The sequence below is a fragment of the Dunckerocampus dactyliophorus genome, chromosome 19, assembly GCF_027744805.1.
Source record: "Dunckerocampus dactyliophorus isolate RoL2022-P2 chromosome 19, RoL_Ddac_1.1, whole genome shotgun sequence".
Classification (NCBI taxonomy): Eukaryota; Metazoa; Chordata; class Actinopteri; order Syngnathiformes; family Syngnathidae; genus Dunckerocampus; species Dunckerocampus dactyliophorus.
The window spans coordinates 16,595,226-16,611,385 of NC_072837.1; the positions used below are offsets into that span (position 1 = coordinate 16,595,226).

Consider the following 16,160-nt stretch of genomic DNA (forward strand, 5'->3'; position numbering starts at 1 on the left):
GGGGGCGGGCACTTGGCAGGTTGTGATGAGTTTTCTCGGCTCGCGATGTGATCATCGGTCGGGCGGCGGCTAATTAGCCAAAACACGGGACGCGCAGTCAGAGGTCTAAGGCTGATGGCCGGGCGGCGGTGGAGGACACCGGGTTTGCCGACTGCCTGGCGTCCTGCTGGATGCTCTTGCATCCAAAGTCTGCTTAAAGAAGGCGCCTATCATCCAGCCATCTATAGTTCAGTTTATATTGGATCTCAGATGCGGGAGGTGTGTCTAATGATGGCCAAAGGGTGTATTTTTCCACTTCTGTGCTATGACTACATGTGTGTTTTTGTCAAGAAAAAGGCGTAAAAATGCTTTTTAGTCGACCACAAGGAGTGGATGTTTGGGCTCGGTCCACGTCCCCACGGGGGGAGGAGATGCTAAGAGTTCCAGATGTGCACATATGAGAGCGGACCTTCTATAAAAGTGACGTTCTTCAGGGCCATGGTGTGCTCCCAGTCCTTCAGGCGGAGGTCCTCGGTGATGGTGTTAAGGATCTCCATCTCGTTCCTCAGCTGCGCCTCAGTGTGCACGTGCGTCACCCACAAACTGGACGTGTCTTCCGTAATGTTGCTGATCTGGATCTAAACACGCAGCTTTCAGTCGGACACCGGATGAGATGATAAACGGCTGTCGTACCTGCAAGTCTTGTATCTTCACGTGGTGAACGTTGATGTCGTTGCTGAAGGTGTGATTGACGGCTCCCACCGTCCAGTTGACCTCGTCCAGCTTCTCTCTCAGCCCGTTCACCTGACCAGAGGTCTCCCTTGGGAACACACGCTCAATGTGAATTTGGACCTCTTTGGACCTCCAGGCTAGGCTAGGCTAATTTAGCGACATGACACTACCTGAGCAGCAAGTGCTGGTCGTGCAGCCACGAGGAGGTTCGGGCCACCTCGTCGCTCAGGCCCGTCAGGTTCCTGCCGGCGGAGTTGCTGAACGAGGCCAGCCGGTCGTCCAGCTGCACCAGGTAGCCCTCGGAATGGAGGGAGTGAGCCTGCATGCTCCTCATGTCCACCTCCAGGCTCTGTGAGATGCAAGCCAAGACAGGAGCTTCATCATGGCCTCCTCCTACCACTAAGACACAACACAACACTGTGGTACCGCCACCTGGGCCTCTCAGTGCACCACTGACTACTTTTCACCAGCTCGGGGGGGCCGCTGTGTTTTTATTGGCCCGCGGCCCATTCTAAAAATATCATTTAACAAGAAAACTGAAGAAAACAACAAAAAACATTTGAGAAGAATAACATCAAAATATTAAAAGAAAAAAGCTGTAATCAACTGAGAAAATGTAGTCATTGACAAGAATAACATCTGAAATACGTATTAAAGAAAAAATACGTTATTTTGTAAAGACGTAATATTATGAGAAAGAAACAAAACTACTCACAATGTTAGGCTAAAAATGAGGTTGCGGAAGAAGTTATGTTGTTACGAGAATAGAGTCCAAATATTATGGTAATAAAGTCATAATTGCAAGAAAAAAATTAGATGAAGAAAGTTGAAATAGTTGGAAAATGTACAAGAACAGCAGGATAAGAAAAACAACAACTGTAATTTGACAAGAATAAAGTCAAAATATTACAATAAAAAAAGTCATATCTAATGAGAAAAAAGTCAAATTAAAAAAAAATATATCACAGGCAAAATAATGACATTTCAGTAGCATAGAGTTGAAATATTCAAGAAAATATAGCTTATTTTTCAAAAGTCGTTATTTATGAGAAACAAACCAAAAAATAACGTCATTTTTGGAAAATTAGGTTGAAAAAGTAATAAAAAGTAATAATAATAATACTATAAAAAATAATAACAATAATATATATATATATATAATATAATATAATACAATATAATATAATATAATACAATATAATATAATAATAACAATAATAACAATAATATAATATAATATAGTATAATCTAATCTAATCTAATATAATATAATATAATATATATATAATATATGGCCGCACGGTGGTCTAGTGGTTAGCACGTTGGCCAACACAGTAACAGCTTGGAGATCGGGAAGACCTGGGTTCGATTCTCCCTTGGGCATTTCTGTGTGGAGTTGGCATGTTCTCCCCGTGTGCGCGTGGGTTTTCTCCGGGTACTCCGGCTTCCTCCCACATTCCAAAAACATGCAGGTGAGGTTAATTGGCGACTCTAAATTGTCCATAGGTATGAATGTGAGTGTGAATGGTTGTTTGTCTATATGTGCCCTGCGATTGGCTGGCGACCAGTCCAGGGTGTACCCCGCCTGTCGCCCGAAGTCAGCTGGGATAGGCTCCAGCATGCCCCCGCGACCCTAATGAGGAAGAAGCGGTATAGAAAATGGATGGATGGATGGATAATATAATATAATATAATATAATATAATATAAACTCAAAATATTATTATATGAAGAAAGCTGAAGTAGTTGGGAAATCCAAAAAACAACAGCATAAATGGAAAAAACAGCTGTAATTTTACAAGACTAAAGTCAAAGTATTATGATAAAAAACTTGCATCTAATAAGGAAAAAAGCCTCCATTTTATACAAATATTACAGGTAAAATAATGTCATTTCAGTAGCACAGAATTGAAACATTAAAGAAACATTTTTTATTATTTTTTAAATGTTGTTATATTATGAGAAACAAACAAAAAAAAACACTAAATAAAGTTGTAATTTTTGGAAAATCAGGTTGTAAGTCAAAACCTTATGGGAATAAAGTCATAATTTATATGAAGAAAGCGGAAATTGTTTGAAAATTTGAAAAAAAAAACTACAGAAGAAAACAGAAACAGCTGTAGTTTTATGAGAATAGAGTAGAGTTGAAATATTAAAGAAAAAAATATGTTTTTTTTTACAAAGTCGAAATATTATGAGAAACAATCAAAACAAAACTGTAATTTTTGAGAAATTAGTTTGGGGAAAAGTTATATTATTATGGGAATAAAGTCAAAATCTTTCAAGAAGAACATTTACACCGATTATTTAAGAAGAACGTTGAAATATTTTGAAAAAAAAAAACGGCAAAAATGATCAAAAATGATTAACTCATTCAATCCCCGCCATTTTTCAAAAGACAACCCCTTCAGTAGCGGCCATTTTACACGATTTGGACTGATATTTCAAAGCACACAGAATGGCCATGTAAACATGCAACGTACCAAAAGAAAGACTAGACTCGCATCTTTCATCAGAAAAAAAAAGTTTGCTTCTACCTGTTTCTGTTCTTTAATAATCAACAGTAGAACATACAGTAGGTACGTTTCTGGAAAATATCTGCTCCCGACTAAAAAAAGGAAGAAAAACGGCTTTTTGTGAAAAGATTCATTTCAAGCCTAACTTTCACTTTGACACAAATGTTACTGTATGCTTTTGTGACAACTCAAATATCTAAACAACTACACCAACATAAACAGCACAAAATAGGGGTTGTTTTACATCAAAATAACAATTTATTTACAAACATAACACCGTGAGCAATTTACCATTTTCACATGTGGAACTGAAGTATGTGTGTGCACGCGTGCGCACGCATGTGCATGCGGCAAAATTTCCCTACAATGCGTAACCTTCTGTACGCCACACTCCTCCGCGCTCTCTCACTTCCTCCTTCCTGTCGCTTGTGATTTTTTCGATCCCTGCCGAGCTCTTACCAAATGCACTTCTGCCACCTTGTGGCCGTTTTTATGCCTCAAAATTGCTCTGAAGTGAAATGCATTCGTGGAGAGTGGCGTCATCATAAAAAACACTGTAAAAGACGTATAATTACGTTGTTGGGATCGGGCGTTCGGGTTTCTAAAAGCGTTTTTGGTATTGAATGAGTTAATAACATGTTTTTTCACCCATATGACAAAGCTAAGATGAAATATATATAACTTTGGCTTTGCCAGACATCATGAAGAAAAAACTTCCTTTGTCATGCATATGACAGGAGACAAGAGGCTTCGCTACACATCTTAAAATAAAGCTTGGAGCTGTGCTACCACTATCTGTCAGTCAGCAGCTACAGACGTGGGAGCTGCAGCTTTAATCTTCACCAAATAGGCTAACCCTAGCTTGATGTTGGTCACCTTGACGAGAAGCTCCAGCCTCTGCAGCCAGTCGCTGTGGTTCTGGAAGAGGTTCTCCAGCTTCCAGATGTTTTCCAGGATGTCACCCTGAGCGTTCTCCATCAGCAGATGCTGCCGCTGTGACGTTGTCTGGGAGCGAGACACTGCAAAGAGGAGTACGAGCAAAGGAAGACGCTGATGATTAGTCCCTTCTGACTGACTCCGCTCACATGCTGAAGTCTATCAGGTAATCCATTCACTTACCTGCGACTCAGTCTTATCCACATGATACCCGCTTTACTTTATTAACTTAGCTGGCGCCAGCTGGGGTGACTCCGTGAACGAGCTAAAGGGCAACGACTACCCGTGAGTCCCGAGCCGGTAAAAAAATCACTAGTTTTGAAAGGGCTCGTTCATGACTCGCACGTCTCTCGTTCTCAGCAATAGCACAAAAAAAAAAGGGGAATGATTCGTCACGATGCATCACGGCTGTCAGCTTGGATGGCGGCCGAGTGTTTAATGTAGAGCAGATGTGGCGGCCTCTCTAAGTCCATACCAGGGGTGTCCAAACCTTTTCCTCCAGCGAGGGCCACATAGTCAAAAATGAAAAGATGCAATGTCGCCACTTGGATACAGTATTTTGTAAAGCGCCATGCAGATATGCAAACAAGTTATATATATTTCATCTCAGCTTTGCCTATTATTACGATCAATTATTACTATTATTACTATTATTTTGCTGTTTTTTTCCCCCCATTTTTGCTTTTTTTTTTACATTATTCAAATATTGCAACTTCCTTCTGAAATAATCTTCATAAATTTTCTTCTTGCAATATTACGACTTTAATCCCACAATATTTTGACTTTATTCCCTGTAATATCATAACTTTTTCCCCAAACTAATTAAAAAAAAATTATTTAGTTTAGTTTGTTTCTCATAATATTATGACTTAAAAAAAAAATTAAATAAAAAGTAACAAAAAAAACATTTTTTTTTTCAAATTTCTACAACTAAAATGACATTATTTTTCCTCATAATACACCAAACTTATTGTCGTGAAATTCAGCCTTTTTTCTCTTTAGAATACAACTTTTTTGTCTTAATATTTTCAATTTATTCTCATAAAATTACAGCTGTTTTTTTTTTCCATTTTTGCTGTAGTTTTTTTAATTTATTTAAAATGTTGAACTGTTTCTTGTCTTTCCATGACAGGAATAAGAACATTTCTCCTCGTGATGATGACTTTATTCCCCTGATATTTCAAGTTTACTCTCACAACATTCGAACTTTTTCCGCAACTTTCCAAAAATGACTTCATTCGTTGTTTTGCTTGTTTCTCATAATAATACGACATTAAGAAAATAATGGCTTTTTTCTGTAATATTTCAACTTGATAGTAATAAATGATGTTATTTTTCCTCATATGTCATTCTTGTCACGACACAGCTTTTTTCTCTTAATATTCTGAGTTTATTCTTGTAGAATTCAAATTTTCCAATTTGTAATTAAATTTTTTTTTATAGAATATAATATTTTGTCTTTTACATTTTATAAATATGAAATTAAGACAATAATGTGTTTTTTCTGTAATATTTCAACTTTATAGTGATAAATGACGTTATTTTTCCTCATAATATGTTATTCTCGTAGAATTAGGACTCTTGGTTTATTTTTCCTCATAGTTTTTTTTTTTTACTTTTTTCTTGTTACAACACAGCTTTTTTCTTTTAATATTTTGAGTTTATTCTTGTAAAATAAAAATTTTCCAATTTGTAATTAAAAAATTTTTTTTTCAACTATTTGAACATTTTTTTTTTAAGTTTTTAAAAATTTCTTCTTGTAATTATGACTTTATTGTCAAAATAGTTTGACTTCAATCTTCAATCCGCAAAGTGATTTTCCAAAAATGACAACTTTGTTTCTCATGCTACCACTTTTAAAAAATAATGACTTTTTTTCTTTAATATTCCAACTTTATGTTACTAAAATGATGTTATTTTTAATATTACATTATTCTCATAAAATTGGGACTTTTTCTTATGTGATTATTCTCTTAATATTTATAATATTTTATACAATATAATATTTTCTCTTTGATATTTTATATACCAAATTAAGAAAATAATGTCTTTTTTCTGTAATATCTCAACTTTATAGTGATAAATGATGTTATTTTTCCTCATAATATGTTATTCTCGTAGAATTAGGACTCTCTTTTGTTTGATTACAACTTGTCTATTTTTCCTCATAGTCTTTTTTGCTTTTTTTCTTGTTACAAAACAACTTTTTTCTCTTAATATTTTGAGTTTATAACATTTTTTTAAAGTTTTTAAAAAATTTCTTCTCGTAATTATGACTTTATTGTCAAAATATTTTGATTTCAATCTTCAATCCGCAAAGTGATTTTCCAAAAATGACAACTTTGTTTCTCATGCTACCACTTTTAAAAAATAATGACTTTTCCAACTTTATGCTACTAAAATGATGTTATTTTTAATATTACGTTAGTCTCGTAAAATTGAGACTTTTTCTGATTAGATTACAACTTTTTTATTTTAATGTTTTGACTTTATTCTTGTAAAATTATTGCAGATTTTTCCATTTTTGCTGTTGTCGTTTTGTTTGTTTAATTTCCTTGTTGAATTCCATTTTTAGAATGTGCCCCGGGGCGCACTTCAGACACCCCTGGTCTCTACCGTTGTCATTTCTTGACGTTGAAAAGTGTTTTTTGCAGGGCGGTGTTGACAATGTGTTGCACTGTTGAATTTGGCCTGCGGGGATGCTCCACTTCCAAAACAGAAAAAGTCAGCAGAGAGCAAGCGGACAGCAGACTGTTGATATTTCATCCGTGCGAAAACAAACGGGAACATTTTGTCAATCCAAAAAAGTAGAAAAAGGCTTCACTCAGCATGTTGCTGTAGCTGCAAAGCTCTCGTCTTTGACGGCTAACGCGTCCGTTAAACTTTTTGCTCTTGTGCTCGGCAGTGGTGCAAAGTGGACCCGCTTCATGTTCTGTTGACCTCACGCTGCCTGGTGACCCACTCCATCCCCACGCACGTGTTTTCAAAGCTTAGCGACCACCAGCGTGACGCCGCAATCACATCGTCCATGCACGTGTTAAAAAAGGTTATTCATGAGAGGGTGGGGTGGGGGGGTTCCCCACTGGGTCCCAGAAGTGTTTTGTCAAAAGTTGGAGGACCTCCAAGCGAAAAAAAAAAAAAAGCAGACTCAAGTCTTGTTATGCATGTTAGCTTTATTCCTAATGACCCGCGACCACGCCGGCTAATTGCTAAATGATGGCCTGTCTGCAGCACACACACACGCACACACACACACGCACACACACACACACACACACACACACGCACACACACACACACACTCTCTGCATGTGAAAGTGAAAACAAAGTGTATTTTAAAGCAGGGGTGTCCAAACTTTATCCAGCAAAGACTGCATATGGAAAACTCAAAGGATGCGGGGGCCATTTTGATATTTTTTAATTGATAAAAAGGCTAAAAAAACACTTACAGTGGTGTGAAAAAGTGATTGCCCCCCCCCCCCCCCCCCCCCCCCCCCCCCGTTAAAACATAAATTAACTGAGATGAATTGAAGTCAATCAGTGTGTAAAAGGTTATAAAGTCATTTCTAAAGCTTTGGGACTCCAGCCAACCACAGTGAGAGCCATTATCCACAAATGGTGAAAACATGGAACAGTGGTGAACCTTCCCAGGAGTGGCCGCCAACCAAAATGACCCCAAGAGCGCAGCGACAACTCATCCAAGAGGTCACAAAAGACCCCACAACAACATCCAAAGAACTGCAGTCCTCACTTGCCTCAGTTAAGGTCAGTGTTCATGACTCCACCATAAGAAAGACACTGGGCAGAAACGGCCTGCATGGCAGAGTTCCAAGATCAAAACCACTGCTGAACAAAAAGAACATTAAGGCTCGTCTCAATTTTGCCACAAAACATCTTGATGATCCCCAAGACCTCTGGGAAAACACTCTGTAGTGTGTGTCCCATTACATCTGGCGTAAAAGTAATGCCGCATTTCAGAAAAAGCACATCATACCAACAGGTGGTGGTAGTGTGATGGTCTGGGGCTGTTTTGCTGCTTCGGGACCTGGAAGACTTGCTGTGATAAATGGAACCGTGAATTCTGCTATTTACCAAAAAATCCTGAAGGAGAATTAAATGAACTTGGGTTCTGCAGCAGGACAATGATCCAAAACACACCAGCAAGTCCACCTCTGAATGGCTGAAGAAAAACAAAATGAAGACTTTGGAGTGGCCTAGTCCAAGTCCTGACCTGAATCCTATTGAGATGCTGTGGATGACCTTAAAAAGGCGCTTTATGCTGGAAAAGCCTCCAATGTGGCTGAATGACAACAATTCTGCAAAGATGATTGGGCAAAATTCCTCCCCAGTGCTGTAAGAGACTCATTGCAAGTTATCACAAACGCTTGATTGCAGTTGTTGCTGCTAAAGGGGGCCAACCAGTTATTAGCTTTAGGGGGCCATCACTTTTTCACACATTTTTTAATTAAATAAATTCAACGAATAATAATAATAGTTGTTATTATTTTACATGTCTGTCCATAAAAGCTGACTCAACCATTGGCTGCTTTCTAGTGAAAAGCACGTATTCTGCTGGATATTCATTTTCATGCAATAAAAGGCCAAAAAAGAAAAACAAACACATTCAGTTGAATGATTTAAAATGTTTAGAAAAGCAGAAGGTGAAAAGAATCGAGTGTCGGTGCAGTATTTGCTGTGTGGTGGGGTTTTGTTTGGCATCTGTGCTCCCTAAAGTCGTTCTTTCCTGTTGTTGTGGCCTCCGTGTGATTGACAGCCGCGTGTGTTCCCGCCTCTGACGTCACATTTCGACACCGGAACAAACTGACGGGTCGCGGTGGCGAGTCTGTTCCGCTTTGGAAGGGAAATAGGAGCGTTTTGTCAACTTCTTCCAGGACTTTTCATGACTCTGATCATCATGCTAGCTCTGTTTCGCTAGCATGAGACAATACAAAGTAAATATCAGCGGGGCTCTTGCTTACTTCCTGTTGTTAGGAATGCACTGCATGCCAGTACGCCCCCTGGTGGCTGCAAGAAGCCTAATGGGGACCCCAGCGCCTAGTAAGTGTTATGTTCCAGACATTGTTGCTTATGAAAAATGATTATTTTCAAACCACAGGGTCACATTACAGCAGGGGGGCCCTAACCTTTTCCTCCAGTGAGGGCCACAGACTGGAAAATGAAAGGATGCAATGTTGCCTGAATTTACTTTTTAGCAACACTATGACTTTATTCCCATAATATCATTATTTTAATATTTATAATATAGTTTGCATACAATTACAGCTGTTGTTTTCCCATTCCATTTTTTTTTTTACATTTTCCAACTATTTAAACTTTCTTCCTTTAAAATGATCTTTTCATAATATTATGACTTTATTTCAGTAATATTTGGACTTTATTCCTATAATATTGTAACTTTTTCCACAATCTAATTTTAATTAAATTTAATTTGGTTTGTTTCTCATAATGTTACGACTTAAAAAAAAAAATTTTATATTTCAAATTCATGCTACTAAAATAATGTTATTATTCCTCATAATATTACCAGTTCATTCTGGTAAAATTGCAACTTTTTGAGTTGCAATCTGACTTTTTTCTCTTAATATTTTGACTTTATTTATTGATTGATATTGGTTGTTTTGTTTTGTATCTTATAATATTACGACCTAAAAAACAACAACATATTTTTTCTTTAATATTTCAAATTTATGCTACTAAACCAAGTTATTTTTCCTCATAATATTACCAGTTCAATCTCGTAAAATGCCGACTGTTTTAGTAAGATCTGCCTTTTTTCTCCTAATATTTTGACTTTATTCTCATAAAATTACAGATGTTTTTCTTTTTTTCCATTTCTGGTCTTTCAATTTTCTTCTTTTAATATTTCAACTTTATGCTACTAAAACCAAGCTATTTTTCCTCATAATATTACGATATTATTCTTGCAAAATGATGACTTTTTCTCATTAGATTACATTTTTTTTGCCTGTTAATATTTTGACTTTATTCTTGTAAAATTACTGTCGATTTTTAAATTGTTGTTGTTTGTTTTGTTTTATATTTTTAGAATGTGTTGCGGGCCAGTCGCAAAAGGTCGGGTCGCAAAAGGACCCGCACATACAGTAAGTAGCTCTTCACAACGCATGCTTTCCAAAAAATAAATAAAAAGATGACTAAAGTTTGAGCCTCCACCTGCAACTGTTTTGTTTGTGGTATTTTGGAATGAAGTCATGCGTCATCGCCAAAGTAGAAAGCAGTTCCGTATCTCGTCCTTTCAGCTAGCATGACATTTTGCGCAACTTTCCTCCAAAAACGAAGAAGAGAAGGAGGGTTGCTTGGAAGGTAATGGCATTCCTGGCTGACACCAAGTCTCTGTCTTGCATTCTGAGCGCAGTTGGACAAGACAAACGTCCTGCAGAGCGATGGCTGCTGGCTCCATGGTTACTAAGCTAGCGGTTTAGCTGCCTCGCTCGACTGCTGACGTCTTTAATAATAACAATAATAAGCCCTTTTGCCTTCAATGTCCACGTGAAAAGATATTTGCAAGATGTCAAGAGTATGTCCAAGCAGCACGTATGCTATATTTATTATACTCTACGACAGTGGTGTCCAAAGTGCAGCCCGGGGGCCATTCGTGGCACGTACCATTTTTTAAATTGGCCCGTTTCTTAAAAAAAATTTAAATTAATAATATTTTAAAACAACAAGAGCAAATGCAAAAATGGAAAAAAAGAGCAGTAATTTGGTGGCCTGTGACATTTATTTTAAATTGTCCCCGATGACATTTAAAATAAATAAATAAATATTTTTTTTCCCAACAATATATATTTATTATAAATTTTAAATAAAATAAAAAAACAAGAAAAATTAATGAAATAAAAGCAAAAATGGAAAAAAAGAGCAGCAACTTGGTGGCCTGTGGTATTTTTTAAATTCTCCCCCAGCACATTTTTAAAAAATTATAATAAAATAAAAAAAAACAGGAAAAAAAACAAAAGCAAAAATGCAAAAAAGAGCAGTAATTGGGTGGCCTGTGGCATTTTTTAATTGTCCTCCACCACTTTCTAAAAAAAGAACAAAATAAAATAAAATCAAAAAAACAAGAAAAATGAATAAAACTAAAGTAAAAATGGAAAAAAGACCAGTAATTTGGTGGCCTGTGGTGTTTTTGTAACTGCTCCCTATCACATTCTAAAAAAAAAAAAATACATTAAATGAAAGAAGATGAAATGAAATACTACACACTTGTTCCCGTATGCTCATGACACAACAGTTTTTCGATCAAAATATCCTTTTTTTTTTTTTGGGAAGCCCACACGCATACTTCCCCAGCAGGAAGTTACCCAGCATGCCTTGCGGGTTGTACATTGTGCATATAAAACAGTATTGTTTTGCATGTAAATGAGTGTGTAAGCGTGTTTTCCCACAGACCTTGTGTGAGCCAATTTGATGACCCCCCGTTGGTTTGTGTTAGAGCAGGGGTGTCCAATGTGTGGCCCGGGGACCATTTGCAGCCCGTGGCTATTTTTTATTGGCCCGCTGCATAATCTAAAAATATAATTTTAATAAGAAAAAAAAAAAAAAAAAAACAACAGCAAAAAACGGGAAAAAAGCAGTAATTGTACAAGAATAAAGTCAAAATATTATGAGAAAAAAAAGTTGTAATTTAAAGATTAAATGTTGTATTAGGTAAAGAATAATGTTTTAATATTATGAGGAAAAATAATGACATTTTAGGAGCATAAAGTTGAAATATTAAAAATAAATATGTTATTTTTGACAGTTTTTGAAGAGAAACAAACAACACAAATAAAAGCTGTAATCTTTGAACAAATAGGTTGGGGTAAAAGTTGTGATATTATGGGAATAAAGTCATAATATTACAAAAAGAAAATTGACAACCATTTTTTAAGAAGAAAGTGGAAATATTTGGAAAATCATACAAGAAAATGAACGGGAACTGGAAAAATGGAAGAGAAAGAGCAAAAAGCGAAGTCGATACCAAAATAAAGTTGTCATTTTTGAAAAATTTACCAAGATTATTTCATTTTTCTTGCTGTTTTTTTTAAATGTAATTGAATACGTATATTTCTTTTAGAATGTGCTGAAGGCCAATAAAAAAAACAAAACACCACAAGCTACAAATGACCCCCAGGCTGCACTTTGGACGCCCCCGCTGTAAACTCTTTCAAACGTTCACCAAGGCAACAGTTTGACCCTGGAACGGATGAATTCCATTTCTATCGTTGTTCTATTTCGGGGAAATATATTTCAAATCCAAAAAACACACACACACACACACACACAACTGCACAACACGCTAACAGTACACACATCTGCACGTCACTTGAGCTCCCTTTGAGGGTTTGTCCCAAGAAAAAACAACACACTCAAAGATAAAACGCAGGCTGCAAATGTGAACCAGATGCGTTTGCCTCTTTAGAAAAAGCCCAAAAATGGTGAAATGTCACTCTGATCCGCTTTCAAAGACAGCGCCAAGTTTTATGCGCACACTTGTGAAAACAACACTTTGTCATCTTGACGACTCTACGACAGCTTCGTTCCTCAAATGTCTGCACAAGAGCAACTCCTTGCACTATTAACACAGCTTCACTTCTTTTTACACTTGTGTGACGCTTCAAGGAAAAGTGCAATTTTAGGGAGGGAATATTTCTCATCATCCACAATCCGTATGTGAGACATGAACACACGTCTTTCTCTTTTCTGTGAGTTCTAAAGATATAAAAACAGATAAAAAGAGGCAGCTAAGAATGCACGTAATGGGACGCACCTATTCTGCCTAGAAAACCTTCCAAAAAAGCGCCAACAAGGCTCCATTTCCATAACATGACCTGCATATTAACTGAGCTACAGCCACATTGTTATTATTATTGTTACTAACATTGTTACGCCCAAGAACTACGTTACTGGCGTAGTGACACCTCGCCACACCACACCGGCTAGCTACTAGCCGGCTAGCTACTAGCTTCGCCACACACTCGCTCACAATGCCTCAGGCCACTAGCGAAACGTAACGCTACATATTGGAGCTGACACCACTGCTGCTGTGTTTTTGTTTTTGAGTTTGTTAAGTTAACGCTAGGTGTAGCGTTCCTTTCCATGTTGCTATGTCTAAATCTAACACACACACAAGGACACACACAGAAGTGGAGGCCTCCTGAGGACTGTACGTAGACAAACATGCACACAAAAACACACACACTACTAGTGCACGTGCTTGTGCACGCCATCCCAGCAGCCTTAAATTGACTCTGAGAACATAAAGTCTTCACTAATGTGTTGCTCTGAAGAAGAAAAGTGTCTGGACACCATCCAAAGGTTCCCCCAGTGGGAGTCTGTCCACACACACACACACACACACACACACACACACACACACACACACACACAGAGCGAGAGAGAGGGCCAACACAGAGCAGAGGAACGGTGCTTTCAGGCCATCATGAACATGTAACGACTAATTGGATGTCTCACTCCCTCTTTCTTTTGGATGACTTCCCCCCCCCCTTCTCTTTTATCGCTGCAGCAGCTGCTTTCTCATCGTGTCAAACATCGCATGCAAAAGACAATTTAGATTCGTTACTTGCTTTTTTACATTGTATTACCTTTAGTGTGCTTGACATTGACACGTCCACCTGTCCTTTGTTGACGTTTTTCTGATTTTTTTTTCAGAATATCTGTATATATTTAAACAGCATTAATGTTGAAATAATCTTCTTCTTTTTTAACATTTATTAATTTATATGTATTATAATATTTATTATATATGTCATTAATTTTTAATTTAGATTTATTATATAGAATTATATGTATATGTATTATATATGTATTATTATATTTATTCATAATAATTATTAGATGTTTATTATATAATATTTCATGATATGTGTTTTTTTACAAACTTTATTTTATCTAATTAAAATAATTTTAATATCACTGCAACGTTAACTGTCACATTCACCTTTGCACACTTTTTATTTGTTTATTTATTTCTTTATTATTTATGTATTGTTATTTATTTATTTATGTCAATTCTCCCTCATACTCTTGCATCTTCCATGATATTTTTGCCCATTTGGGTGTATTTGCAACGTTGTGGGTTCTTGTTGATTGTGCATACAGTACCATACACCATACATGCCCTCTTCGGTGGATTACAATTCCCTATAAATGCACCTTTTGACATCGCAAACTCCCTATTTATCCTGTTTATTGTGAATGACAGGTGTCAGAAGCAGCACTGCCACACCACGTTTAATCCAGATCTGATCCAGATTGTGCACTCGGCAGCATTTGAAATGTTAGTACGGAAAATCCCATCTGGCATACGTCAGATTATTTCTTGTGTGGATGTTGTGAATAAGTTAACTTTGCTCAAGAAGAGGTTGATTTACACCAAATTCCATTTTTCCCAGGGTGTCTAAACATATGGCTTGCCTGTGCAGCTTCTACTAAAAGCTTTATCATGTTTATTTTATGAGCAACAGACTCTTAACCCGTGATAATCTCATGTTTCTAAACGGCTACAGCATTCAGTAGATCCGCGCCGTTGGTGGGGGTTGCGTTCTCCGACCGCGTGGGGATGGCGAGTAATTGAGATGGCGAAAAATGAAAGGTTGCAACTTCGATATTTGGTAAAGCAACACATGTAGATATGCTAAGACGTTTTATATATTTTAAGAAAAAAACTGCATATCAGCTTTGTTATATCAGTGAAAAAACATTATTAATAGCAACTTCACTCTTTGCTCTTTTTTCCCTGCACTTTTGCTTCGTTAAAAAAAATGTCCAGCTATGTCCACTTTCTTTTTAATAATACAAAGCAAAAATGGAAAAAAGAGCACTAATTCGGTGGCCTGTGGCGTTTGTGGCCATCAGCACATAAAAAAACAATTATTAAATTACATAAAAAAAAAAAAAGACAGCTCCATAAAACAGCGAAAATGGTAAAAAAAAAAAAAAAGAACAGTAATTTTACAAGCATAAAGTCATAGTATTAAGAGAAAAAAAGAAAGAAAAACAGTCATAATATTATAAGGATTTTTTTTTTAATTTTGGAAGCATAAAGTTGAAGTTTTTTAAAAGTTGTAATAAAATAAGAATCAAGCAAAACAAAGAATTAGGTTTTTCAGAAAACTGGATTGGAAAAAAGTTATAATACTATGAGAGTAAAGCCAAACTATTATGAGAATAAAGTCATATTCAGAGAAAAACAAAACTATGAGAAGAAATATTTGTAAATGAAAGAAAAACACAAAAGCAAAAATGGAAACACGAGCAGTAATTCAGGGGCGCGTGGCACTTGTTTAACTGGCCATCAGCACATTAAAAAAAATAATTACATTCAATTTAAAGGGGACCTATTATGCTTTTGCTCTTTCCTGACCTATAAATGTTGTTACAATGTTGTATTCTGGTGTTAAACGATGCCAACACGTCAGATAATGACGTTTGCACATGTAGAAGTGAGACCTGAAAGCAGCTTTGGACGGCTCTGCACGCTGTGTTTTACAGAGTTTTTTTAAACACAGCGTTCCACCGACGTCAACACAACCCAGACCTCCTTATATGGGCATGCCCAGCACCCCCGCCCTGTTAGCACATCGAGCAATGGCTCCCAGGGAATGTTTGTTGGGGTGTGCCTGAAGAGGCAAGCATCAGGAAGAAGTGGTCGGAGTTGCTGATTCTCGGCCAGCGAGAGAAAAATATGCTCATCATCGTTAACGGCATTTCACACGGGACTGTTTAGTGAACATGGGCCAATACGAAGCCGGACTATCCGCTTCTTGCTGAAGTCCGACGCCTTTCCAACGTTACTTGGTCGTGTTGAAGAGTCAGAAGAGCGAGCCGTAAGTAAGAATTCATCAGTGTCCTAACTGGGTTTATTTTGAGCAAGTAATCGGACAAAAGGGGTTCGGCGGCTGTCCCGAAGTCCTCGGGAGCGCTTGGGAGTGTGACCAATCACAGCGGAGTGGGA

At 37.1% G+C, this 16,160-nt stretch overlaps 1 protein-coding gene across 1 annotated transcript in view; it reads right to left on the reverse strand.

The window, feature by feature from the left end:
* The window catches only part of scara5 (scavenger receptor class A, member 5 (putative)), a 50,635-nt gene that overhangs the window by 16,808 nt on the left and 17,667 nt on the right, over nucleotides 1-16,160 (reverse strand). The window contains exons 4-7 of the mRNA XM_054762115.1: nucleotides 4,103-4,245; nucleotides 882-1,060; nucleotides 673-799; nucleotides 449-617 (exon numbers count right to left, since the gene is read on the reverse strand). Coding sequence (XP_054618090.1) covers nucleotides 449-617; nucleotides 673-799; nucleotides 882-1,060; nucleotides 4,103-4,245 — 618 coding nt within the window. The remainder of the gene's footprint in view (nucleotides 1-448; nucleotides 618-672; nucleotides 800-881; nucleotides 1,061-4,102; nucleotides 4,246-16,160) is intronic.